The 23,840-nt window shown below is 44.5% G+C and overlaps 14 protein-coding genes across 14 annotated transcripts; 6 read left to right on the forward strand and 8 right to left on the reverse strand.

The window, feature by feature from the left end:
- Window positions 1-73: 73 nt before the first annotated feature.
- KUCA_T00003062001 (uncharacterized protein) lies at window positions 74-1,684 on the reverse strand (the record flags this gene model as incomplete). The annotated part of the gene is made up of 1 exon (XM_022603369.1): window positions 74-1,684. The coding sequence occupies one exon, from the start codon at window positions 1,682-1,684 to the stop codon at window positions 74-76; it is 1,611 nt and encodes a 536-aa protein (XP_022459081.1).
- Window positions 1,685-1,912: 228 nt separating this feature from the next.
- KUCA_T00003063001 (uncharacterized protein) lies at window positions 1,913-2,902 on the reverse strand (the record flags this gene model as incomplete). Its single annotated transcript, XM_022603370.1, has 1 exon — window positions 1,913-2,902. The coding sequence occupies one exon, from the start codon at window positions 2,900-2,902 to the stop codon at window positions 1,913-1,915; it is 990 nt and encodes a 329-aa protein (XP_022459082.1).
- Window positions 2,903-3,305: 403 nt separating this feature from the next.
- KUCA_T00003064001 (uncharacterized protein) lies at window positions 3,306-4,598 on the forward strand (the record flags this gene model as incomplete). The annotated part of the gene is made up of 1 exon (XM_022603371.1): window positions 3,306-4,598. The coding sequence occupies one exon, from the start codon at window positions 3,306-3,308 to the stop codon at window positions 4,596-4,598; it is 1,293 nt and encodes a 430-aa protein (XP_022459083.1).
- An 859-nt stretch (window positions 4,599-5,457) lies between these two features.
- On the forward strand, window positions 5,458-6,168 carry KUCA_T00003065001 (uncharacterized protein; the record flags this gene model as incomplete). Its single annotated transcript, XM_022603372.1, has 1 exon — window positions 5,458-6,168. The coding sequence occupies one exon, from the start codon at window positions 5,458-5,460 to the stop codon at window positions 6,166-6,168; it is 711 nt and encodes a 236-aa protein (XP_022459084.1).
- Window positions 6,169-6,532: 364 nt separating this feature from the next.
- KUCA_T00003066001 (uncharacterized protein) lies at window positions 6,533-6,886 on the forward strand (the record flags this gene model as incomplete). Its single annotated transcript, XM_022603373.1, has 1 exon — window positions 6,533-6,886. The coding sequence occupies one exon, from the start codon at window positions 6,533-6,535 to the stop codon at window positions 6,884-6,886; it is 354 nt and encodes a 117-aa protein (XP_022459085.1).
- Window positions 6,887-7,395: 509 nt separating this feature from the next.
- Window positions 7,396-8,259, reverse strand: KUCA_T00003067001 (uncharacterized protein; the record flags this gene model as incomplete). Its single annotated transcript, XM_022603375.1, has 1 exon — window positions 7,396-8,259. The coding sequence occupies one exon, from the start codon at window positions 8,257-8,259 to the stop codon at window positions 7,396-7,398; it is 864 nt and encodes a 287-aa protein (XP_022459086.1).
- Window positions 8,260-9,111: 852 nt separating this feature from the next.
- KUCA_T00003068001 (uncharacterized protein) lies at window positions 9,112-10,488 on the reverse strand (the record flags this gene model as incomplete). Its single annotated transcript, XM_022603376.1, has 1 exon — window positions 9,112-10,488. The coding sequence occupies one exon, from the start codon at window positions 10,486-10,488 to the stop codon at window positions 9,112-9,114; it is 1,377 nt and encodes a 458-aa protein (XP_022459087.1).
- A 267-nt stretch (window positions 10,489-10,755) lies between these two features.
- KUCA_T00003069001 (uncharacterized protein) lies at window positions 10,756-12,432 on the forward strand (the record flags this gene model as incomplete). Its single annotated transcript, XM_022603377.1, has 1 exon — window positions 10,756-12,432. The coding sequence occupies one exon, from the start codon at window positions 10,756-10,758 to the stop codon at window positions 12,430-12,432; it is 1,677 nt and encodes a 558-aa protein (XP_022459088.1).
- A 201-nt stretch (window positions 12,433-12,633) lies between these two features.
- On the forward strand, window positions 12,634-13,419 carry KUCA_T00003070001 (uncharacterized protein; the record flags this gene model as incomplete). The annotated part of the gene is made up of 1 exon (XM_022603378.1): window positions 12,634-13,419. The coding sequence occupies one exon, from the start codon at window positions 12,634-12,636 to the stop codon at window positions 13,417-13,419; it is 786 nt and encodes a 261-aa protein (XP_022459089.1).
- A 1,257-nt stretch (window positions 13,420-14,676) lies between these two features.
- KUCA_T00003071001 (uncharacterized protein) lies at window positions 14,677-15,336 on the forward strand (the record flags this gene model as incomplete). Its single annotated transcript, XM_022603379.1, has 1 exon — window positions 14,677-15,336. The coding sequence occupies one exon, from the start codon at window positions 14,677-14,679 to the stop codon at window positions 15,334-15,336; it is 660 nt and encodes a 219-aa protein (XP_022459090.1).
- A 913-nt stretch (window positions 15,337-16,249) lies between these two features.
- KUCA_T00003072001 (uncharacterized protein) lies at window positions 16,250-17,224 on the reverse strand (the record flags this gene model as incomplete). The annotated part of the gene is made up of 1 exon (XM_022603380.1): window positions 16,250-17,224. One exon carries the CDS (start codon window positions 17,222-17,224, stop codon window positions 16,250-16,252), a length of 975 nt encoding a protein of 324 aa, XP_022459091.1.
- Window positions 17,225-18,085: 861 nt separating this feature from the next.
- On the reverse strand, window positions 18,086-19,585 carry KUCA_T00003073001 (uncharacterized protein; the record flags this gene model as incomplete). The annotated part of the gene is made up of 1 exon (XM_022603381.1): window positions 18,086-19,585. One exon carries the CDS (start codon window positions 19,583-19,585, stop codon window positions 18,086-18,088), a length of 1,500 nt encoding a protein of 499 aa, XP_022459092.1.
- A 297-nt stretch (window positions 19,586-19,882) lies between these two features.
- Window positions 19,883-21,454, reverse strand: KUCA_T00003074001 (uncharacterized protein; the record flags this gene model as incomplete). Its single annotated transcript, XM_022603382.1, has 1 exon — window positions 19,883-21,454. The coding sequence occupies one exon, from the start codon at window positions 21,452-21,454 to the stop codon at window positions 19,883-19,885; it is 1,572 nt and encodes a 523-aa protein (XP_022459093.1).
- A 1,590-nt stretch (window positions 21,455-23,044) lies between these two features.
- Window positions 23,045-23,797, reverse strand: KUCA_T00003075001 (uncharacterized protein; the record flags this gene model as incomplete). The annotated part of the gene is made up of 1 exon (XM_022603383.1): window positions 23,045-23,797. One exon carries the CDS (start codon window positions 23,795-23,797, stop codon window positions 23,045-23,047), a length of 753 nt encoding a protein of 250 aa, XP_022459094.1.
- Between the last annotated feature and the right edge of the window lie 43 nt (window positions 23,798-23,840).

Raw genomic sequence — 23,840 nt, forward strand, 5'->3', positions numbered from 1 at the left:
GAAAAGGTCCTTCCTCGATTTGAAAATTTCAAAGTAGTGTATATTACAAATATGCGCCGCACATATTTCTTGATTATCGATTTCCTCCAAATAGATATACTTTTCCACTTGCACTTCCACCAACCATCCAGTTTTGGGTGGGATGGAAGGAGGCAACTGCTGGAACTGCTGTGAGTAGTTCATCCCCAATGTGTCCCACCTGCTCACCTGTGGCGGTGTAGACATCAAAGTATCTGTTCATATTGGCAATCACGAATTTCTCTATTCCGTCTCTCGGGTTGGCATGCCACTTGGACTTGATGATTGAAACCCAACGACCAGTCTGACAATTGTGTTTGAGTTTGTGGTCTGGAACCATGTTGAGAGGGATTTGCTCTGGTTGAAGTTCCTGGTCTGACTGCAATTTTTCAGGTATTGGATATTGGTATTTTTTGGTGAGCTTCGAAGTATCCCCCAGGTTGAAGACATTTATCGTATCGTCATAGCCATTGCAAACAATATCTCCACTCATATTCCAGTCAGCGCAGCTGATACTGACTCTGGAGTTATAGGAGCCTATACAGTTTGGTGACTGTGCCTTTTCGTATTCAGACCATTTGGATGCGCCCACGTTTCTCAAGTCCCATATGCGGAGAGACCTATCCAGAGATGCAGACGCCACTTGATGCGTAGCACTAGGATTCAAAGCAAAAGAGCCGATTTTCTTGTCGTGAAGTCTGAAAGGCTGAGCATACTTCTTTCCCTCTCTGAGATCAATGGTACTGAACTCACCGTTCAATGTGGTAAAATAGAGAACGTTCGCGTCTGCAAACTGGATATCTGAGATTCCACTGAGGTTCTCCCATTGATCGTAATATGTGGTGATCATATTGGACTTAAGCGAACTTAGATCAAGTGTCCTTATAGTTCCATCGTAGGAACAAGTAACTACTTGGGTAGCCTCATTTGGTCGCAACGCATACTTTGGAATATTCTTCCTGTGCAATTGGAACTGGTATATGTCAGGCTGAGCATCATCACCTTCGCCTTTGGAATCCTCACAGGACCAAACACCGGTTGTGCCATTGGTGTCTCCTCCAATGACCAACCTTCTGTCTGATGTTGGGTGAAAAAAAATCGTGGACATACGCTGTGGTGTCAGCTTTATATCATTGGGCACAAATTTATCGTATATCTCAATACTGCTGAATTCATCTCTCAATTTGTTCACTGTCGCGTTGCTAGACTTTTTCCGTTCAACCATGATATCATAGAAGTCTCCCATTGAAACGTTCTTGCTGATATTTTGAAATCTTTGCAGATCGTCATTCATGCCATTTACTTCTGTGTCTTCAATCTTCGGGAATAAATCAGCGAGGCTGATATCGCCGCTCAACTGGATCCTCTTCATTTCATCTAACCTTTCCTTTCGACGTGCTTCTTCATCCGCAAACGAATCCACCACGGAATCGTCATTGGGTTCCAATTTTACACCAGCGAGTCTGCTTGATCTTCTTGTAGGAACGATGACTGGCTTTTCCACTTTCGACTTGCGTTTCTGCGAATTGGCCGACTTAATGCTTTCCTTTCGTTTCACCTCTTTGGCAACATCATCAGATAAGAAATCCAAGCTTAATTTCTTGAATAATTCCTTGTTGCGGGCAATATTCGCCTGTCTCTGTTTTTCAAACTCTGAAACAGCCATTATATCGTTTTCACCGGGGAAACGTAGCGTTCTGCGTTATCTGAGAGCAAGAGTGAAAAGTTAAATGATCCTCGAAGACGTGTAAGGGAGGCAAGTATTGACGCGTTCACCGCCGCCCCCACCGCCATGTTCTTATCGTGAGGCGCATGCTTTGCTATCAGTGCTTTACCAATGACCTTACGCAAAATATTTATATTAGTTACAAAGCGATAATTTCCAGCGCTTTTCTCAGAACTCAATAATTTTCGTTGGAAAGAATTCGTCGATCAACTCGAGGTAGTAGGGCTTCAGCTCGTCTAGATCGTATTTTTGCTCTGTCTTCGAATAGAGGTCGTAAGGGTTGAATGCCTGAACACTCTTGAGCATTTGCTCGTCATGTTCGTTCATGAGATATCGGTATGCATTCTCTTGGTGCCATGGGTAGAACGAGTGGTATCTGATCATAGCAAGGGCCTCCGGGGGCAGAGATGAGCTTTTCTTTGCGACATGATACATGTATTCGTCGTGGCCCCAACTGAGCATGACATTATCCAGTCCACAATGGAAAGAATAGATCCCAAATTTAGTATTGTAGAGTGGATTTGTGGCATCCGGGTTGTTCTTGAAGGATCCCTGGTATATGATCTTCTTGGAAAACTTGCAACCGACTGGGAAGGTATCACCGACCACATCCCATTGTCCGTCAGAATCGAAAAAGTAAAGCAGCTTTCCAAGATCATGTATCAACCCTACCAGCTGGAACCATCTCGGCTTATTATCGCGGCGAATAGCCTCGGCAGTCTGAATCGCATGGTCAATCTGAGACAGCTCAGTGTCTGGATCGCTTTCGTCCAAAAGATCATTCAGCTTTACCAAAGCATCCCATATAGTCATCTTGTCCCGCACTTTTGTTTTGAAGTTGATTCTGGCTTGCAAATTGTAAGCAACTGTCTGTTTTTCATGCTGTTCCCTGTAGAAATCTTTCACCCTATCGCATGCCAGTTCATACTGCCTATACGATTTCTCATCCACGCCTTTCAATATCTGAGTGTTTGAGTTGTCCTGCCAACTCTTGTCAACTGCGACCTTTCCCTTGATCTCTGCCTTCAATATATTGATTCTCTGAACATCATCATCTATTTTCTCCAAGGAGACGACACCCTTGGGAATGTGCTTGGATGTCTGGGGCTTCCCAACTCGATACTGTGCTGAAGAGTTAGCCTGTCGTATTCCGGCCATGGCGATATTATATATATTGTTCTCCGTCAAGGTTTGGAAATATAAGGTTAATGACTAAGCGACCTACTCTATATCACAAATTTGAGACCTGCATCTCTGCCATATCAATGAAGTGCCACTTTCTGCCAAATAGCTTCCGGGTCATCGTGTGCGTCTGCCAGTTCTTCCTGTGCCACGAGGACGCCATGTGATTTTCCATGGTTGGGAACTTTTTTCTTCCCAATCCCTGGCTCTGATTCTCGTTGTTGCCTAAGCTCTGCCAGGAACAAGCTCAAAACGGCATATCTAACACAACTACACCAAATTCATTGTCAATTGCACTAATAGTCAATAGCACATTTTGCATCTCCGTTTTGTTTCGAAATTTACTTTGCTGTTGCCTGCTACACTTCCTAGCCTGAGAATGCCACCCAAGAAGGCCCACAAAAAGACGGCTCCTGGATCCACACCGCCCTCGGCGAAGAAGGAACAGAATGTTCCGACAACGGTTGTTAACGAGAAGGAGACCAAGAAGCAGGCTTTTGTGGTCCGGACCATCTGGACGCTGCTGATGATATTTGGGATGTTTTCCATAATTGGTGCTGGACACATATGGACAATTGCCCTTGTTCTTGTGCTTCAAACCCTTGTTTTCAAAGAGTGTATCACCATCACCACCGAGACTGCGCGACTTCAGAATCTTCCCTTCACGAAAACTTTGAACTGGTACTTTCTGTTCACCTCGATCTACTACCTGGATGGCAAGTCACTGATGTCCTACTTCACCACTCTGTTTCTGAAAACAAACGTTCCAATCGCAATAATAAGAAGCATGACTGCCCATCACAAGTTCATCGCATACTGTCTCTATGTGCTTGGATTTGTGTTTTTCGTGGCTAGTTTGAAGAAGGGTTACTACAAATTTCAATTTGCCCAGTTGTGTATTACCCATATGACTTTGCTGCTTGTGGTGTTGCAATCATATTGTATCATCAGCAACATCATCCAAGGGATGATCTGGTTCTTGCTTCCCGTTGGTTTGGTCATTACTAACGATATTTTCGCCTATATTTGCGGAATCACCTTTGGAAGAACGCAACTTATCGCGATCTCTCCTAAGAAGACCGTCGAGGGCTTTGTTGGTGCCTGGTTTTTTACCGGATTGATGTCTGTTGGACTCGCCTATTTTTTGAGCAATTACAGCTTCTTCATCTGTCCTGCGGAAGGCGATTTGAGCGTCTCCGTGCTATCCGGTTTGACCTGTGATCCAAACCCTGTCTTCATTGAACAAATCTTCAAGCTGCCCCCCGACCTGGCCAAGCTGATTGGTAGAGATTTTGTGTCTTTCAAGCCTATCTACTTCCACGCCATGATTCTGGCCACGTTTGCGTCACTCATTGCTCCTTTTGGGGGCTTCTTCGCATCTGGCTTGAAAAGAGCCTTCAAAGCCAAGGACTTTGGAAACACTATTCCCGGCCATGGTGGAATCACTGATCGTATGGACTGTCAGTTCATGATGGGTTCTTTCAGTTACCTCTACTATGAGACATTCATCTCTACCCACAGGCTGACTTTGGGTTCCTTGTTACAAACGGTTGTCATCAACTTGAACCCCGATGAAATTTTGATGCTGGTTCAATCCTTGCACAGTTACTTGAACAAGATTGGTGTCATTGACGACAAGGTGTACAAGAAACTGGAGCAATTGCTGCAATAGGTGAATTGAAGGTAGTGCCGCAGATCCAAAGCACCGGCAAGAAGAATGAGCCGAAACCTTTTTCAGGTGTAAGTGTTTGGAGTTTCGGCAATAGTTGACAATTTAACGAGACTGGACAGAAGTTCAAAAGGTGCCGGTTGACATTCGCGCTTGTGATATTACTGCATAGGCCTATGACAGAAGCTCCAAAGTTGCCAGATTGTAATAGCACCACTCACCATCGGACTACATAAAACATTTAACCACTGCGCCGCTCAATCAGGTAGAAGCAAAACGAATGAACCCAAAATACGCCTATACGAGGTCGTGTACCAATATCAATAGCTTCGGCGCGTAATGAGCAACTTAGCAACTTCCTACGCTATGCAACGTTTCTTTTTTTAACCGCCCTGAAGCCTATAGAAAAGATGTCCCGCTTCTCTTAGCAGTTACTACGCTGTCACAACGGCCAGGCTATGATGTGTTACTCCGAGCAATTGGTGGGCAAGTTAAAAAACATACATATTTAAATAATTAGACTCAAGCAACCTCGTTTACTGATAACACATCTAAGCAACCATGGTCCAAAATTACGCGCTCATAATGCAATTAGTAATTGGTAATTTCACCGCCTTTTGTGGGCCAAAATTGGCTGAGAATTTGTGAAAAATTGGGCTGCGGCATCGGCCCCTTATAGAAGAAGTTTTGAACGCCATTTGAAAGAAAACAGTTTTCTGCATGTCGCCATGCGAGAACCTTCTTCCGAAACCCCCGTGGGTCTGCCCCAGAACACTGCCCAACCTCGGCACAATTATAAATACATTGTAAGATCCACTCCTGGGTTTGAACTCAATTATCAATTCATCTTCAGAATAAAAAAATGAGTCTACCAAAAAAAGTCCTTCTTGCCCTTACATCTGCTCAGGCCGACTTCTGGCCAGATGGAACCCAGGCTGGTCTGTGGTACTCCGAGGCTCTTCACCCATACCAATACTTTGTTGAAAAAGGTTTTGAAGTGACTCTTGCTTCCGAAACCAGCACTTACTTCCTGGATCCACACTCCACTGCAGATGAGTCTTTGGGTGGTGACAAGGACACATTCAATGATGCCAGTGCTCCATTCAACCAGGCTTTGAAGAGCGTCCAGAAGGCTTCAGAGCTGAACTCCAAAGATTTCGGCATTTTCTTCGCCGCTGGAGGACACGGTGCTCTCTTCGACTTCCCAAACGCTGATTCCTTGCACAAGTTGGCCGCAGAGATCTACGAACAGGGTGGTGTTGTTGCTGCTGTGTGTCACGGTCCAGCCATCTTCGACAACTTGAACCTGGCTGATGGAACTGCCCTGATCAAAGGAAAGACCATCACCGGTTTCACAGTCGCTGAGGAGGACTACGTCGGAGTTACTCAGATCATTGCTGACAGAAAGTTGGACCTTGTCAAGGACGTTGCTGCTAAGAATGGTGCTAAGTATGTTCAGCCGGATGCCCCATTCACCCCATTCGCTATTGCCGATGGGAGAGTCATCTCTGGTACCAACCCAGCTTCCGCACATGTGACTGCTGAGAAGGCTCTTGAGGCTTTTAGTGCTTAATGCTTTTCAGGTATAAAATATAGTCATTTTTAAGCATATCATCTGTAGACCCCCATAGTACGGCTGATCCAGAAATATTATTTTCGTGTGAAAGCTAATTTACAGCCGCATGTAGATATCAACAGCGCCTAAGTGACGACTTATGCTACATTCTGAGAGTTTCAGTCATTCACTAACTATCTTGAGTGAGCTTGATTGCAGCATGGTAGATCTTTACAATGCAGGGAAACCCATTGATAAGACTTTCTTGGAGCAAGAACAAAAATGGCAACAGGAGAAAGAAGAATTGCGGAATCACAACTCCATCCATAGTGCATATTATCCAAAATGGTATACAGAACGATGCCATAGATTTCCAACTCCGATGTCAACGCTCAGACGGAAAGAGAAAAATGAGGAGAACTTTGTGGGCCAACCCCGCCAGAAAAGCAAGAGCACGGCGAGTACATTGAGATCACTGAGACTATCATTCTCCGCGGTTGAGAGAAAGCTTATTGACCACACCTTTGGTGGGCATCGTCATCCAGTGTATTACGAGTCTAGCACTGAATCTGATCCTGAATCAGACTCTGGTAGTGATTTGAGTGAAGAGTTTCGGGAAAAGTTGCTTGATATCAAAGAGACACAGCATCAGGCTCATGCAGAGGAAGCTACAGTAAAGCAGGTGGTCCGGGTCAGGTACCGGTTTCTGGATAGACTGAAGAACGTATTTTTTTAGACAATTTCCATAGACAGTTCGAAACGAGAATTTTTTCCGTTTTATTTCTTACCACTTGAAATGTCTTGCCATGTAAAATTTGTGCCCACAGGGGATAACGATTAGATAGAATCAAGATACAATGGTCAGAGGTGTTGGTTTCGCGGAGAGATTTGTGCCTTCAGTAATTATTTATTTCTGGTAGACAAAAGTTCTTCAAATTTCAAGACGCTATTTTGTGCAAGTTTCAAATAATTTGCTAAACGTTAATGGATCAACGAACTTGCAGGGACTGTGAATTTTCAAATACAAAATTTCTTGAAAGACATACTGCCAACACTAGGTCAGTGAATACGGTTCAGAAGGAAAAAGGCAAAACTAAATTGAACATAAAAGAGAGAATTGATTGGTCTGACAGCCTCAACCATCCAGGCCAATGAGAAAAGAAGGTATCGAAAGAATGAAAAACAGAAGTGGAGAATTGCAACTTTCGGCTTAGCTTCAACTGCTTAAACGTGGACTCCCAGCCATTAGATCGCATTCACGAAATTTTCCTTGTTGTGCAAGTACGGAGTTGTATCACTAACCTCTTTGACAGCAGTTCGATCGTCGGCAGAATCGTGTTCCTCAGACGTTGCAAAGTCCTCTTGAACTGGTTTCTCTTTTCTGCTAATCTTGAAAAACTTAATACCTCCGGTACCCGGTTTGGCAGGTGCACCTGTGTTTGCAGTCTCACCAGCAGGGATAGGAGCAGCCTCCCTATTATTATAGTAGTCGACAGACTCGCTGTCTTTTGCAGTGTTCCGTTTCTTCTTGGTGAGGCCATACATGCAAGAACCGCAGGTCGTGAGGAAGGAAAAAAGGAGGGCAGCAACCGAACCCCACAGCAGACCAAACATCTTGACTCCCAAATGGGTTTTACTGCCATCATTGCGGAAGGCATTACGACCTTTGACAAATGCAGCTGTTATCAAACATGCAGCTGCCAACGTGAAGAATAGGGAAAGACCAAGGATCAAGGCGAGGAAAGGCTGGAGGCCAACGCAAATTGAACAGATAGACACAAACAAGAAGGCCAGCAGCAAGGCCAGTCCAACCAACAACAAGGCCCAACCAATTCTGGACAGGTAGTAGTAGGTCTTTCTGTGTTTCAGGAAAGTACTTGGTAGGTTCTTCGAATTTGAAAAGTTGTCTTTAGGGGAGAAGGGGTAAGCCGCTTTGGTTTTGCTGCAATTCTTGTTAGACCCTGATGATCCATCACACGTGTTATAACAAGTCCATCTTGTCTTCTCGAATTTTGCGCCTGGATACTTCTTGGTGTCCGCTTCAAACCAATAAAAGTGTTTGAGGACCGAACGTTCAGTGGACCCAGAAAGGAGTACGAGAAACATCATCACTGCCGTTCTGGATTAATAAGCTCGTTAGTTTGAATGCTTGCTAAAGGCTCAAGCTTAACATTATACTAACCCCAAGAGAAGAAGCAGTGGGATCAAACGACTGAATATACCGAACTTCATTTTGTGTGCAGTTCTTGTTTCGCTGGTTTAATTAGGACGTTCCCGTAACAGTACAACGGATTTGACAATAGTGGTGAATGAAGTATCATCAGACCATGGATTTGCTGTATTTAAGTAATATATGGGCCTGGATTCTTGAAACAGGCTCAAAATCCCGACCTCACTAAGTTCCATTTGGTTTTTTGTGGAGAAATGGAAATGTGCACCTACCGATGCCTTATCGTGACGTCACGTTCAGTCTTGACAGCTCTGCATGCAGGCTTCAGTCTGGGCCTTTGATTGTATTTCAATGTGTGGTTTCAATTGTGGAAACAAATATTGTATCGTCGGAGATCTTATTATTTTACTGTATATTTGGCTAAGAGGATCTATGTCTGAAATGAAATAGAGAACTCTTGTTTTGTAAGATGAATATGGACGTGTTGAACTGTGGTCGGGACTTGCCGATTACCAGATGATAGCAATAATAGCAATAATGAAGGTCAGTAGCAAGTACTGAATAATTGATATTGGAGTTGCTTGTTTGCAATTGCTGCTTAATTTGTGATTTCGATTCCAAATTCATGCTTAATTTTGCTATTGAGATAAGTTAAACACAATATCGAACTAATCTGCTCCACTTGGATGTGATGGCTTCAGCAATCTGGGAGCTATTCAAGTAATAGCAAAATAGCAAATAGCCAAAGAAAAAAAAGCGCTGGGCACGAATTTGAATATTGTAATTTTTTGTCACGTTAAGTGGCCCTGGAAATTGCCCTCACGGTAATCAATGTGCACAAAACATCTTTCAACGCCAGGCAAGGTTTCGATAGCGTACTGTAAGGTTTCCCCTATGTCATGGCAATCCCTCATATTCAAATCTAGGTTCATCACCAGGTCCACTTCAACATTGATGTTGTCTCCCACATGATATGTTTGTAGCGCTGTTATTTTCTGGATCGACGTTGCAAATCTCATACAGCAGTACAGAATTTGCTGTCTCTGCTCTGTGCTTGCAGCTGAACCTGTCAAGTTGCTGATATGCTCAAAAGCCACGGCTGACCATTGAAATACTACGAAGATACACAACATCAGAGCACCAAGTGGGTCCAACCACCACAGCTCTAACCAATGACCAATCAAAGGAAATATGATGGAGAATGTGTTGAAGACGATGTCCGTCTTGGAGTCCTCGGCCAAAGCCTGGATGGATGAGTTATTCACGGAAATGCACGCATAATAGCAAATTAGTTTGATAGCGATCGTGAGAATCATTATGGCTAGCGTGGGAAACGTAATTTGCACAACTTCGTGCTTCTTGTCAAAGATCAACAATTTCAAAGAGTCCTGAGCCACCTGTAGGAAAGAGGTGACCATAATGATACTGAAAATCAAAATCCCCAATGGCTCTAACCTTGCCGTTCCCACAGGGAAAAACGCTGATTTTCCCTTTGTAGAGAAGCTGTTGGCATAGTAAATGATTGCCGAAGAGAGTAGGTCTAAAACGGAATCCACCAGAGATGCAATCAAAGACATGGAAAACGTCAAGTAAACCACCAGACCTTTACCTCCCAGAAGACCAACATTAATGATAAGGATCAGCACAATCGTGAATTTCACAATGCTATCCTTTTCTGACTCACCTCCTGCTGCGATGAGTTCCTCTATGTCTGCTGGAACACCTGCTCTGTGATCCTGGAGATTGCCATCAATCCCCAGATCTGAGCCATACGACTTCAGAAGCGATATCGGTAACTTGGACCCAAGAAGCTCGTCTATGTCAGCATATCTTTCAATGAGGCCATTCTGGTGCTCATAAAATTTTCTGATATCTTTTTTCGGAATCGATTTCAAGATGTCTGGGGATTTGTAGAATTTCATCCAATCGGTCAGAGGTCCGATATCACCTAGTAAACTCTTTACCCTTTTATCGTGCAAATACTCCAATCTTTCCTGGAATGCCGAGACATCAACTGAACTCGCTCCAATTGCTGTGATTCCAAATCTTGTTGGTCTGGCAGTAGTCAAATACCCTGGCGTGTTTGGATTGAACATTGACGCTCTTCGCTGCATGCCTGGCTGCACAAGGGGCGTACTCGCTTCATCTATGAGATCGACAGCTTGCATTATGTTTTAACTCGAGCGGGCTGTTATATCACAATTCTTGCTTTTAACTTGTGTAGCACAACCTCAGCGATGAAGATATATTAATTAAGTGAAACAGTGAAAAACTTGGGTTATCGTAATCTGTTTGCTGCGGTTGGGACCTCCACGTCTGCCAAGCATCTCACGGGCACCTGAGATTTTTTTTTCAAACTTTAAGAGAAACTTACACTTTTATATCCGCACCACTGCCTGGTCTCAACACGGCTGATATCTCGTTGATTACGAATAATGGCGAAAGACAAGAAATTAGCTTTAGCGACCGCTGCGTCAGATGTTTATGTGGATGAGTCTGCCTCATTTGAGGCGTTCAACCTAGATTCAAGGCTACTGCAAGCTATCAAGACACTCGGATTCAACAACCCAACACTGATTCAAACCAAGACCATGGAGTTTTCACTCGAGCATCAAAAGGATGTTCTTGCAAAGGCTTCTACTGGCTCAGGAAAGACTGCAGCATATTGTATACCTATAATACAGAGGCTGTTGGTGCAATCGTTAGACGATGAAAGCGTGGGAGCAGTAGTGTTGGTGCCGACCGGGGAGCTTGCCTACCAGGTGAAAACTTTTATGGACAGATTAACGATGTACTGCGATAAGACCCTTAAATCTGTGAATCTTTGTGATACCAAATACGTCAATCAAACAGGGAAGATTGTTATTTCTACCCCTTCTAAGTTGAAGTTTCAGCTGGAGTCTCAACCTGAGTTTGTTTCCAGATACCAAGACGTGCAGTTTCTGGCAATAGATGAAGCTGATTTGATGATTTCCTATGGCTATGAAGACGATCTCGACAGTTTGATTAAGTCATTACAGCTGTCATCCCCCAAGATTCAAAAATTCCTAATGAGCGCAACGTTGAACGATGAGATAGACAACCTGAAGGTCAAGGTTTGTAATGGTAAAGAAGCCGCCATTATCAAGTTAAACATTGACGAATCTAAAGACAAGTCTCAGCTGGTTCAATATTACATTAAGACATCCGAGTTTGAAAAGTTCTTGCTGACATATGTTATCTACAAATTGGGACTGATAAAGGGCAAGACTTTAATTTTCGTGAACGATATTGACCGTGGGTACAAGCTGAAGCTGTTTTTGGAGCAATACGGTATCAAATCATGTGTTTTGAACTCTGAGCTGCCTTTGGTTTCGAGAGTCAACATTGTGGAACAGTTCAACAAAGGCGTATATCAGTTGTTGATTGCAACAGACGAGAACAACTCGTTCAAGAAGCGCTCCCATTCAGAAGGCTCTGATGATAAGAAGGACAAAGAATACGGAGCATCCAGAGGTGTTGATTTCCAGAACGTTGCTTGTGTTTTGAATTTTGATCTCCCTACTTCTTCGAGATCCTACATCCATAGAATCGGCAGAACTGCAAGAGCAGGAAAGTCTGGTATGAGTCTGTCGTTTGTGGTTTTGAAGGAGCAGTTTGGAAAGCACAAAGCTTCATCTTTTCCCACTTGTGAGAAAGATGAAAAGACTCTCGGAAAGATCGTCAAGAGCCAGGCTAATATTGGACTTGAATTGACGCCGTTCAAATTTGACATGGGCCAGATCGAAGGCTTCAGATACAGGTGTGAAGATGGGTTCAGAGCAGTGACCAAGCATGCTGTTAGACAGGCCAGATTCAAGGAAATCACACAAGAGTTGATCAACAACGATAAGCTGAAAAGATACTTCGAGGAAAATCCACAAGATTTGAAAAGTTTGAAGCATGATTTTGAGATACACCCAACCATGGTGCAGGACCACTTGAAGAGAGTCCCGGAGTACTTGTTGCCAGCGGGTGCAAGAGTTGAAAAGAAGAATCTTGGATTTATTTCTTTTACTAAGGAGAAGAAGGGTAAGAAGAAAAACGGAACTTCCAAGAAGAAGACAGATCCTTTGAAGAAGTTCAGAAAGTGAATAGCAGGTCTTATCTACATAGAAAAGATTAGATAATCAAATAATGTGGTATTTTATTACTGAAGTAGTGTCTGAAGCTAAAAAGAGGTCAGCCCATATTGATGAGAAAGGATCTTGAGGAAGCAATATTCTGGAGAGGAGAAGTCACAGCAGATTGTGATCTGCTTTTTTGAAGAAAAAAGATTTTACATATATACACAAATGAAGTCCATAAGTGTGTTTGGTGGGAACGGGTTCCTGGGAAGAGCGATTTGTAAAGAGGCCATACAAAGAGGATGGACGGTGAACTCTGTCTCCAGAAGTGGAAAACCGGTGCAATCAAACGAACCTTGGGTGGAGAAGGTCAATTGGGTCAAAGGAGATGTATTTCAACCCAAGACTTACGAAAGTGTGTTGAAGACTTCGGACGCAGTCGTTCATTCGCTGGGATTGATATGGGAGAACCAGGATTACAAGAAGCTGATCAACCTTGAGTCCAGCGGAGCAAGTAACCCTCTGAAGACCTTGGCTCAAGCATTTCAAGTTTTTACAAGTTCGAAAGGATCAAATCCCATGGAGAAGGAAGTTTTTAACACCTACGACGGTCTGAACCACCAGAGTGCAATAGTATTGGCAGAGGCTGTTGCAGAAAACCTATCTGATGAATGGCCAAAGAGTTTCCCATTCGTTTACATAAGCGCAGATTTCAAGTCTCCATCGCCAGCAGAATACCTCAAGTCAAAACAGATCACAGAAATAGAGCTTTACGAAATGCAGCCCCAGCTGAGACCTATCTTCATGAGACCAGGTTTCATGTATGACGAAAACAACCCTCGCAATATGAGGCACGATGTTAAGAAGATTCTGGAGCTAATTGGAAAAATCGATACGAAGAACTTGATCGGGCTACCACAAACCGTGTCCATACAAAAGGTTGCCCGAAGCATATTGGACCATGTTGCAGAGCAAGGCTTTGTAGGTCCTGTGAATATGGATCAAATGCAGTAAAATCTCTCACTTAACGAGGTTGAAAAATGAGGCCCTATTTTTGGAAAATATTGGCTCATGCCCGAAACGAACTATGCCTACACAAGAAAAAAGTATTCCAACCTCAGTTGTCCTGTATCTGGAATAATTAACGACAAAGATATCTAACTCATCAAAGATTATCGTGATTTAGAAAACACCCAAACAAAAGCCGAATTTGTTGGATAAAACCGAGTATCCTAACGCGTGCAGACAGGAGCCCGGCTATTTCAAAATCTCACTCCAAGGCTTAGAAGACAATCGAAAAAGAAACCAACCTAATATCCACGTGCACTGACCAAACGGCGTATTTTCCGATGCATCTCGAGGACGCGTACATTCATTCAGTTCATGCCTGAAATGAGGGCTGTGCCATGAATAAGAATCTGTAGACCCGCTTTTCCAAAACATGAGCTGAGTCGCCGAAATATTTCTCCTGTAAGTTAGACACCGATAGCTCAGGCTTTTTCTGAATCAATTTTCACATCAGTATTAGGTAGTGTGTGCTTGAAAGTGTAGCCTTGTTTCAGTTCCCGAAGACCTCGGTCCCACGGTTGTTAGGGTAACCGCGCAGTCTGGAAGGCTTTGCCGTTGTGCTGGTGATCCGCTGCACCATATGCGAGGAAACATGGATCATCTTGATGATGAACTCAAGGGACAACAAAAAGGCAATAAAATTAGAGAATTATATTGGTCTACATATTCTCGCGATCTCTTCCGAATCATATTCTTCTTGCCTATTTTACGTCGTGATGATACCTAATGATCCGTCCGCAAATTGTCACTTCGGACCTTTTAAGAGTAGCTGCATGAACATCTATGTCCGTGCATTTCAACCAAGGATGATATCACGCTGTGCGTAAGCAGTGTTCAAATCGGGTTGTTCCGTGCCTGAAATATATATAAGCGAATTGGACATGGTGACACTGATTAATCCCGCCTCAAACATTTTCCAATCCACGCTCTGTGTGCTAAGCTGATCTTTTTTCTAGCCCTGCTATTATTATTTTTACTGAAGGTCCTGGTTTGTCTTTATCTCCGTTCCAATATTTAAAGACTGTTCTCCGGTAATAAAAGATAATCGAGACTCTCGACTATTTTATCTGCCAGCATCCTGAGTCTATTTTTGTTTTCTGTTCGACTCAGATCAAAAAGGTACCGCTATATGACCAAAGTTTGAGCGATCCTCGTTTTTTTTTATTTTTCCAAGGAGCATATTCAATCTTTTGGAAATCAAGGATGATTTTCAATCAAAAAGTTCTTGGGATTCTGCTATTTTGGTTTAGTTTGGTGCTTAGTGCAAAAGTGACGACCACTTCGGCAACGCCAACCACGGCTCTCACGACGTCTACTACACCTACCACTACACCTACAACCACGGCACTCACAACCCCAACAACTTCCACTACCCCGACCACTACAGCTCTGACTATACCAACCACAACAGCGCTGACTACACCAACTACAACATCCCAGACAACCCCCACCACTTCAACCACGCCAACCTCCACCGCACTGACGACACCCACTACTTCTGAGTCAACCAGCTCTGAGCCAACAGAAATAGCATCCGCCAGCAAGACAACTGTTACTTCGGACACCTCGAAAACAGCTGCAACTACAGCGTCATCTACAGTCCTGACCACACTCGAATCTGCAAGTACCTCCGAATCAGACTCAGATGACTCGAGTTCAATCGCGGCTTCGACTACCTGGGTTTGGGTCACAAATACCGTTGATGGTGTCACTGTAACTACATCCTCGGCATACCACCAAAAGTTTAGCTCGATGTATCGCACAATCCAGAGTCCTTCCTCTGGTTCGATCGGCTTAGGTACAATCACTGGAACCGTGGGTGTTCTGAGGACCTACCGAACAGGCACCGTCTCCTCTAGTTGAGGCATGTCCGACAGAATTCTGGAAATTGATTTTTAGAAAGATTTTCCGATCTCTTGGGACTTTCACCTTTCACGCATTTTATCGCTTTATAGAATTCCTGATGGATACAGTCATGGTGATAGTGAGAGTGCTTGATACTTGATCATTGATGCAGGTGTACGACCTTTTCAGTGATATTTATAGTACTCCTGCTACTTCACACAATTTTAACTCTTAGTATATCACACTTAAAGTTTGCTCTAAGTGTTCATTATAAACCACTTCACTTACAGTAGAATAAATTTAACGTCTCAGTACTGATTTCGAATATCTTTTACGCAACTAGGTGACTCGTTATGACTCCCGTAGTTCACGACAGGGTGACCCGGACCCAGCGACGCATGTTGACATCTTCAAATGCCGCCCATGGTGCATCATGGGTATGAAAAGATTTCAATTCGAAATGCTCCATATAGTAGACATTCTATTGCCAAAGTTATTTTAGTATCATGAATAGTAGTTATTTCGAAACTGGTGGAGAAAACACATACTTAAAAGGCTCTGGGAGGCCTGCGTCAAGCCGCAGAGGAGGACGCATGACAGTTTTCTTGATATATGCAGCAAACATAGAAATTTTGAGAATTTCCGAGGCGGTGGTATTTGGGTTGACAGCTTTTAACAATCATAAAATCAAAAAAGAAACTGCTTTCTATAGCTTTCTTTTACCATATTTTATACAATCTATCCCGTGCTGCATATAGTCTAGAGTTACTTCGTACTTTGCGCATCGCTCAAAAATAGCACCGGAGTTCTTTTGAGGATTGCCATTCCTAAAGCCAATCGCTATGGATACCAAATATACATGATTGTATGACTGAGTTGTAAAAAATGCGACCTTATTTCCAAATTGTGACGTTGCGAGTAAAAGTACAGTCTATATAAAACTCTTATCCAAATAGCTCAGCACCCTTCCATCCTCGCTGTGGTTGTTGTAAACACCTGGTCTTTGGGGATATGGAGTTGAACCTGAAGTGTTTGCTGCAGTAGCGGTGGAAATGATGTTCGCCGCACCGACTCTATCGGTTGACCCCAAATAATTAGGTGGCGAGGGAGCCAATAGACTGTAGGACATCTGAGGAGCATAAAATGTATTTGTATTGGAGCTTTCATACTTGGCCGGGTGGCCTTGCAACTGCGAGTGCGATAATTGCTGCGGCAGACTGGATGGCAATTGAGAAAATTGCTGCGCATGACCATGCTGGTTTTCGTGGTGATGCATTAATGAGGACTGCGGTATATGCGAAAGAACTTGCTGCGGTTGTGGTATGTTTTGTGGTGCTCGCGGAACTTGCGAAGGTTGTGGCAAAGGATGAATAATCCGTCTGTCCACAAAGGTAGCGTACGTGGAGTCGATGTGTTCATCCTGGTAAGGATACAGAGAAGTATCTAGCTCGACCGTGGTGAAAATAGGATCTTCGGTAGGCCTTATGAGAACTGATTTCATGCCGTGTCTGTTCATATAATACTCCTTCAGGTACTCATTGGAGACGTAGCTGATCAGATGCAATTTCACTCCAGTGCTCAGAGTGATTGAAAAGCTCTGTTTCATCAAGCCGTTCATTTTATACTGGTAACTGTCGTCCCGGTTACCCAGACCTGAATTCTCCATCTCCTTGTACATCAGGAAGGCCCCGTTGACTCTCGAGGCCGACCACGATATTCCGTCAGTCCACCTCTTCATCCCAGACTCCTCTTCGTTCCATATGAAGACGGCTCCATTTTTTATTAGTTCGATTCTCTCACGCTCGGTGAGTCTTCTGCGTATGGTAGGAATCAGATTCTGTCTTGAGGCCTCAAGCAGTATTATCGCATCCTTCGGGGATAGCACTAATCCATGGTAAGACTCCATGAGATGAGCAAGATTTTTGAAAGATCTTTTCCTGTTGTTGCAAAAGTCTCCGCGACAGTGATTTGGTGATTTGCTTGATAGTTGATTGTTAGAGAGGCGCTCTTTAATCCGGAGTATCAGAAAATGTCCTAGACGCTCACCAAAGAAATAGAATAGCTCAGAGGAAACCGCCAAACTTTTGAACTTGACTTGGATCGTTTTGTGGAACACCTGTCTTCCGATTGCGTAGCGGTGAAGTTTGGAGAGCTGAAATGTGTGTAGGTGTGTGAGGCGATAGAGCAAGTGTGGGTTTGCCTCGACTATTGCTCCAACCCAGTAGCGTTTGCTCAATTTCTCAGTGCAACCATGAGCGCTCCCCTGAAATATAGTCCAGGACAAAAAAAAATTCTGGCAAGGTATATAAGTATGCCTCTTTCAATGTTGCTCTTGCGGTAGGATTGCGAAACAATAAGACCGTGTCCCACCAAAAGTTAAAATTCGAGCCACACGGAATTTAGTCGAGCCCTCGTTTAATGCGTGCTGGACTGCAGAAGACGCAGCAATTTAATCCCACGCAAAAACTATGTATATGGACTGGGGTAAAATTGACGTCCCCAATTCTTTTCAACAACAACGAATATTGTAAATACAACTGGAATCATCTAGCAATTAATATGGCTGTATGGCAGGCCCCAATATTAATGAGCCCTCCCACTCGATTCAGGGGGTTTGTTGGTGCTGCGCATCTAGACCGGCATTTATCGAATGTGTGATGCACTAGGACGAGAAGCTTTTGGGGCTGGCCTCTAGGAGTTCCCCGTGCGCGCCGAAAGTCTAAACTCACCGGATAACGTTTTTGCAAAGATCAAGCGATCTTAAATCTTATTTATCCTTATCTGGAGCTCCCCCCGGCTTTAAAAACTCGCAAATTGGAGGCGCAATTTTGGTATCTACGCTCGTTCCCCAGACCAGATCCAAATGCTCATGGTTTTCGATAGGAACTATCTGCTCGATCGTACCTAATTGCTTCTGCAAGAGCTGTATGTCCACCAACGAGTCGCTTGTTCCGAAAAGCACCATGATTCTTCTGGAGCCTTCCCCATTTTCGATGGGAAATTGGAATGTCTGGAAATCACTGCTGTTCTTATTTGCGTCATACATCTGGAATCTTTTGGATTTGATGATCTGGAACCAATGCACCGCTGATTTGACACTCGTGGTAGAGTAGAGATGGTAGTATGAAACAAACTTCTGCATGTAGTTGATGTTTTCGCTCTTCCAGTTGAACAAAATTTGATCGGCCCAGTCTATCACTTTGATGAACAACGGAGGGTAAATGATGTCTCTCCAAAAGTACGCACTCTTCAGAATGATCTTCTTTCCAAAGAGGAGAAACATGAACTCGGGACTCAAATTGATTATCGAGTTGATCAGAGGGTTCGATAGTCCATGGGGGGTTGTTGCTGGGGAGATAAGGATCATCTTGTCGATTTTGTCATTCAAGTCTCTGTTGAGAGAGGTGGCTGCAAGCCCTTGTGTGCATCCTTGGCTGAACCCGACGTAGTTCACCTGCGTCTGGCCAGTTTGTTTCAAAATATAATCTATCGAGTCTGGGATATCAAACATCGAATATTCGTCGATTGAGAAGTTCCAAAACTGCTCCGAGTCTATGGGTCTTGTGAGATGTCTGCACGAATACTTGTTTCCCCTATTATTCCCCAGCCAGACATCAAATCCCAAATCCGTCAGCACAAACGGAAGGTTCAGTCTCTCTTTGTACATGGTGACCCATATCTCTGAACTCATCAACAGTCCGTGTTGCATATAAACCACTTTCCCGGTGCGAGAATGAGGTTTCTTAGCCATTATTCTATGCAGAGTCAGCAGATATCCATCTTGAGTAGTCACCAGATAGTCCTGGACCTTATATCCGAAACAAGAGCACATCTCCTTAATTGACCTTGCATTTTTCAGTTTTTTGATGAGGGAAATCGTATCATCTCTGGTGGCTTCTTCGCTGGTAGCACTGCCATTTGTAGCATACAGCTGTGGCTTTGTTTGCTCGTCCGAATCTTGGTCGTCTTTGTCCTCTTCTTCATTCTGAGGAGTACCCATTTCTTTGATAAATGCATCATATATCGGATCCTTGGAATACAAAGGAATATCAGAAACAAGTCTGAAAATAACCCTTGTTAGTCTTGTGAAGTAGCGTATCAGCCACTTCGGCAGCAAAAACGTCACAAAGGAAATAAACGACTCAAGGACAACTACCACAGTGGCGAGAAATCCCGACATCATTCCGTTGCTTATGCTCATATTCAAATGTGAACAAGGAACTATGGGAGTATATAAAGAGCTCCCTTGGTGCTTTGCATTGTTCATCAGAAGACCCTTTCATGACATAACCAGCCTCGCACCTTTTTGCGCTTTTGGCTTTTTCTACGTGTGGCGACAAGTTAGTCAAGACACGCAAACGTTTAACAGAGAGCACGACCCGGTTTTTTTCGGGTTTCCCTTGAATACTAGTCAAAAGCATGGTTTATTGAAGTTGCCAAGCAACGATATGGATGTATGGCATATCTAAAGCAGTCTATATAAGCAATAATCCTCAACCGAATGGCTTGGGCATAAACATAGACAACGTGAGAGGTTTACTCAGAGCAAGTCAGGGTCAGCAGCTTAAAACTTCTTATCCCAGGAATCAATCTTCATGGTTCCGAAGTCCTCAAAGTTCAAATGCATCTTCAAGGCATCTCTCAAGATGTGAGGCTCGTGCAAAGTCTTCTTCTTGGTGGCATAGAACAGTGCTCTGTCGTAGTAGTCGAGCAGCTGAGGCACATAGTCGGGGTGAGCACAGTTCTTGATGATGGTAACAGCTCTCTCCTTTGGAGCCAATCCTCTCAGATCAGCAAGACCAACGTCGGTGACAATGATATCCAAATCGTGCTCGGTCTGGTCGACGTGGGAAACGAATGGGACAATGCATGAGATTCCGGTCTTATCCGTTTTGGAAGGTCTGGCAGAGGGGGTGTGCATGATGGACAGCTTAGCGTTTCTGAGGAAGTCGGCAGAACCACCGAGACCGTTCAGCATTCTGGATCCGTTGACGTTGGTGGAGTTAGCATGACCGTAGATGTCGACCTCTACAGGAGTGTTCATGGCGATGACACCCAATCTTCTGATGATCTCTGGGGAGTTGGAAACCACCTGGGATCTCAAACACAGCTTCTGCGAGAACAGGTCCCAGTTGGCAAACAGTCTCTCGAAACCATCCTCAGACAGTCTGATGGAGGTGGCAGTGGCATAGTCCAAAGCACCATTCTCGAAGAAGTCTAGGAACGAATCTTGGAGGACCTCGGTCCAAACGGTGAGGTTCTTGAAAGAGGCATCAGCAAGACCTTCGATGACAGCGTTGGCGATGTTTCCGATTCCACTCTGAAGTGGATGCAGGTTTTCGGGGAGACGGCCATACTTAACCTCCTGGTTCAGGAAGTCGATCAGGTGACCGGCAATCGCCCTGGAAGTGGCATCCGAGGGCGTGTTTGGAGGAACCTTGTCACGCGTGGTGGACTCCACAACGGCAACCACCTTGCTTGGGTCAACCGGAATTGCAACCCTTCCGTTCTTGTGAGAGGCCGAAGTGTAAGGATATGGTTGTCTATGGGGCGGATTTACCGGAAGATCAATGTCGTGCAGACCTTCGAACGATGGAGTGGCCGTGTTGACCTCGATAATGATCTTGTCCGAAACACTCAGCATTTCGGGAGAGCCCCCCACAGCAGGTCCCGGAACAATGGATCCGTCCTCGGTGATGGCAGTGGCCTCTATAATGGTGAAGTCCAAGAGATCGTTCTCCTTGAATCTGGTGTAGTAGCCGTACGTCAGGTCCTGGGGGAACATCGACAGATGCTTATCAAAGAAAAGAGTTCTACCATCGTTGATAGCTTTCTGGATGGGCTTTCCAACCTGATGAGGAGCTCTTCTAAGGATCATGGAGTTCTCTGCCCATCTGGACTCTTCTGGGCCGGCCGAAGCTCCCACAAACAGGTTGAAACCCAGCTTTCCTTGAAGGTTGTTGTCCTCGACGTGTTGGGCTAGTGCAGTAGGAATCACCTTAGGAGCTCCCACTCCAGTAAATCCGGACCAACCAAGATACTGGCCATGTTTGAAGAGCTCAATACACTGCTCCGGAGTTCTGAGCTTGTCAAGGTATGGAGCGTATCTGACTCTTTGCTTAAGGAGTGCCGACATTGTAGTAAAACTGGTATAAGATATAAATTCGGATATTCAGATCACAGAGACGACTCGTTCGGCGGAAAAGGCTGATTGAGTTGACTTAAAGCAGTATCCAGAATTTGTCTGAAGGAACAAGACGATAAAACAGGAGGAAACGAAGAAACAACGAAGGCTCTCATTGAAAAACTCGTGTTCCCGATAGGGTCGACCGGTGATCCCATTCCGACCGGGTGGGTTCTGTTTTGGGGGGTTTTCGGGGGTTCGGTTGGGCTGGACAGTTTCGGGTTGCTGTGGCACGGGAGGGGGGTAGTGGAGTACGGGTGCCACGGGGTGAGTTACGCTTTGCTCGTTTGATGAGAGTTGCAATTATGGACTTCATATGCATCAAATCAACTTTCTTGAGCTTTTCTAAATGGAATAACTGTTCTTCGAATCATCCCACTTTACACCGACAAAAGCGAGATCCGGGGGCATATCCGAGGCTCGATGAGAGAAGTCAACTGACACGGGGTGTGCATCTTGGAGGGGTCACGTCCCCTCCAAGTCCCTCCCCCAGATTACGTCTTATCTCTGTCGCATTTTGACAATGTCGGCTCCGCTGCCCTGGCTATGCCGGATTTCCAACACGACATATACTATTTATGGGAAATGTAGCATAATTATGGATTTGTGATTGGTGGAGATATCTACTCCAGAAACTATTTTTCACAAAACTGAGCGCCCCGATTGGTCTGCCTCGGTTGCATTTAACCTCATTTGCATTGGTCAGTTCTGTACGCACCATATATGTAGGTCATACTTCTGTACGCTAACGTAATCCACCCCTGGGATTTCCCTAACATTTTACTGGTCCTTAGTTTACTCCATGGGCGCGTAGGTGCTTCATCCGGGGCACATTTGCATACAGCGATCCAGATATAGCAGGATTTAACCAAACCCATTCAAACATGTTTGGTGCTCAACACGGAAATAACTCGACTATGCTTTTGATACAGAAAGCTGGATTATCTTTCTGTTAAATTCGAAGCGCATAGGGTTCTTTTCTTTTGTTTTATACTCCATCTTGCCCGTTTTAAACCGGTTTATCAGTTCTCCCGACAGCCGAGACTTCACCCCCAGTCTGATGCAATCGACAAGCAACTGGGCGAACTCACTGTCTCTCTAATTCTGTTTCCGGCTGACTGAGCTGCTCTGCCAACACTGATGCTCAATTGGGGTTTTTGGTATACGCACCAAAAGAACCTCACGTTTCTCCATAACATTTTCACCTCAATAGCTTTGCAGCGGTGCTGGGCTCCCTCTACCCTCGTTAACGCTTTATTGGTTCTGGTTAGTGTAATATTTATTGTTCTACACGGAGATGAGTGACTGCTTGTTGCCATCAGCCGCTACACGTTATTGAATCCGCAGGGGTTTTCAATCCGAAATTCGACCAATCCAGATGCTGTCTCATCGCTCTTCACTCAAACTTCGCTATCTTACTGACTACAAAGTTTTGAGTACTGAATATTTACACCGTATTTGGTAGGACAAAGTCATTATTTACTTTTGCATTGTTGATGTCAAAACGAATCTCGACTTCTTCCGCTAGGGTTCGGCAAAAACCTATTTTTGGCCGAGACATTTCAAAATGTCGCTCCAGACCTTCTTTGGGCTCTGCGAGGCATCCACACCAGCCCAGATACCGGTCTTTTGGTAGTATGCAACAATTGGCTCGGTCTGCTTATGATACGTGATCAATCTCTTTTGCAAGGCCTCGACGTTGTCATCGGATCTCTGGATCAAAGGCTCACCGGTGATGTCATCCTTCATTTCCTCCTTTGGTGGGTTGAACTCCTTGTGATAGGATCTTCCGGAGGCGGGGTGGACCAATCTACCGGTGATTCTGGAGACCAAAAGTTCGTCATCGATCTTCAACTCAACAGCCTTCTGCAATGGCTTTCCACTCTCAGTGAGCATTGAGTCCAATTTTTCGGCCTGAGGAATGGTTCTTGGGAAACCATCAAGAATGAATCCGTTCTTGCACTCGGAGTTGTTTTCCAGCTCACTCTTGATCATGTTGACCATGATCTCGTCGGAAACCAAACCACCTTGGTCCATGATCTTCTTGGCAGCAATTCCAAGCTCGGTCTTCTGGGAGACCTGCGATCTAAGCATGTCACCAGTGGCCAAGTGACAGGCACAGTACCTGTCCTTGAGGTTTGGCGCCTGGGTACCCTTACCAGCACCTGGTGGACCAATCAAAACCATACGGATAGCTGGTGGAAGGACTGGAGCCAAACCAGCCTTCTCCTCAAGAGTGGCAATTCTCTCGTGCAACTTCGACACTAGGGCCTTCAATTCCTCGACAGTAGACATTGTGTGGTGATAACAATGGGGTTGTTGGAAGGAGAAGCACGGT

Source organism: Kuraishia capsulata, genomic scaffold (assembly GCF_000576695.1).
Source record: "Kuraishia capsulata CBS 1993 genomic scaffold, Kuraishia_capsulata_scaffold_3, whole genome shotgun sequence".
Classification (NCBI taxonomy): Eukaryota; Fungi; Ascomycota; class Pichiomycetes; order Pichiales; family Pichiaceae; genus Kuraishia; species Kuraishia capsulata.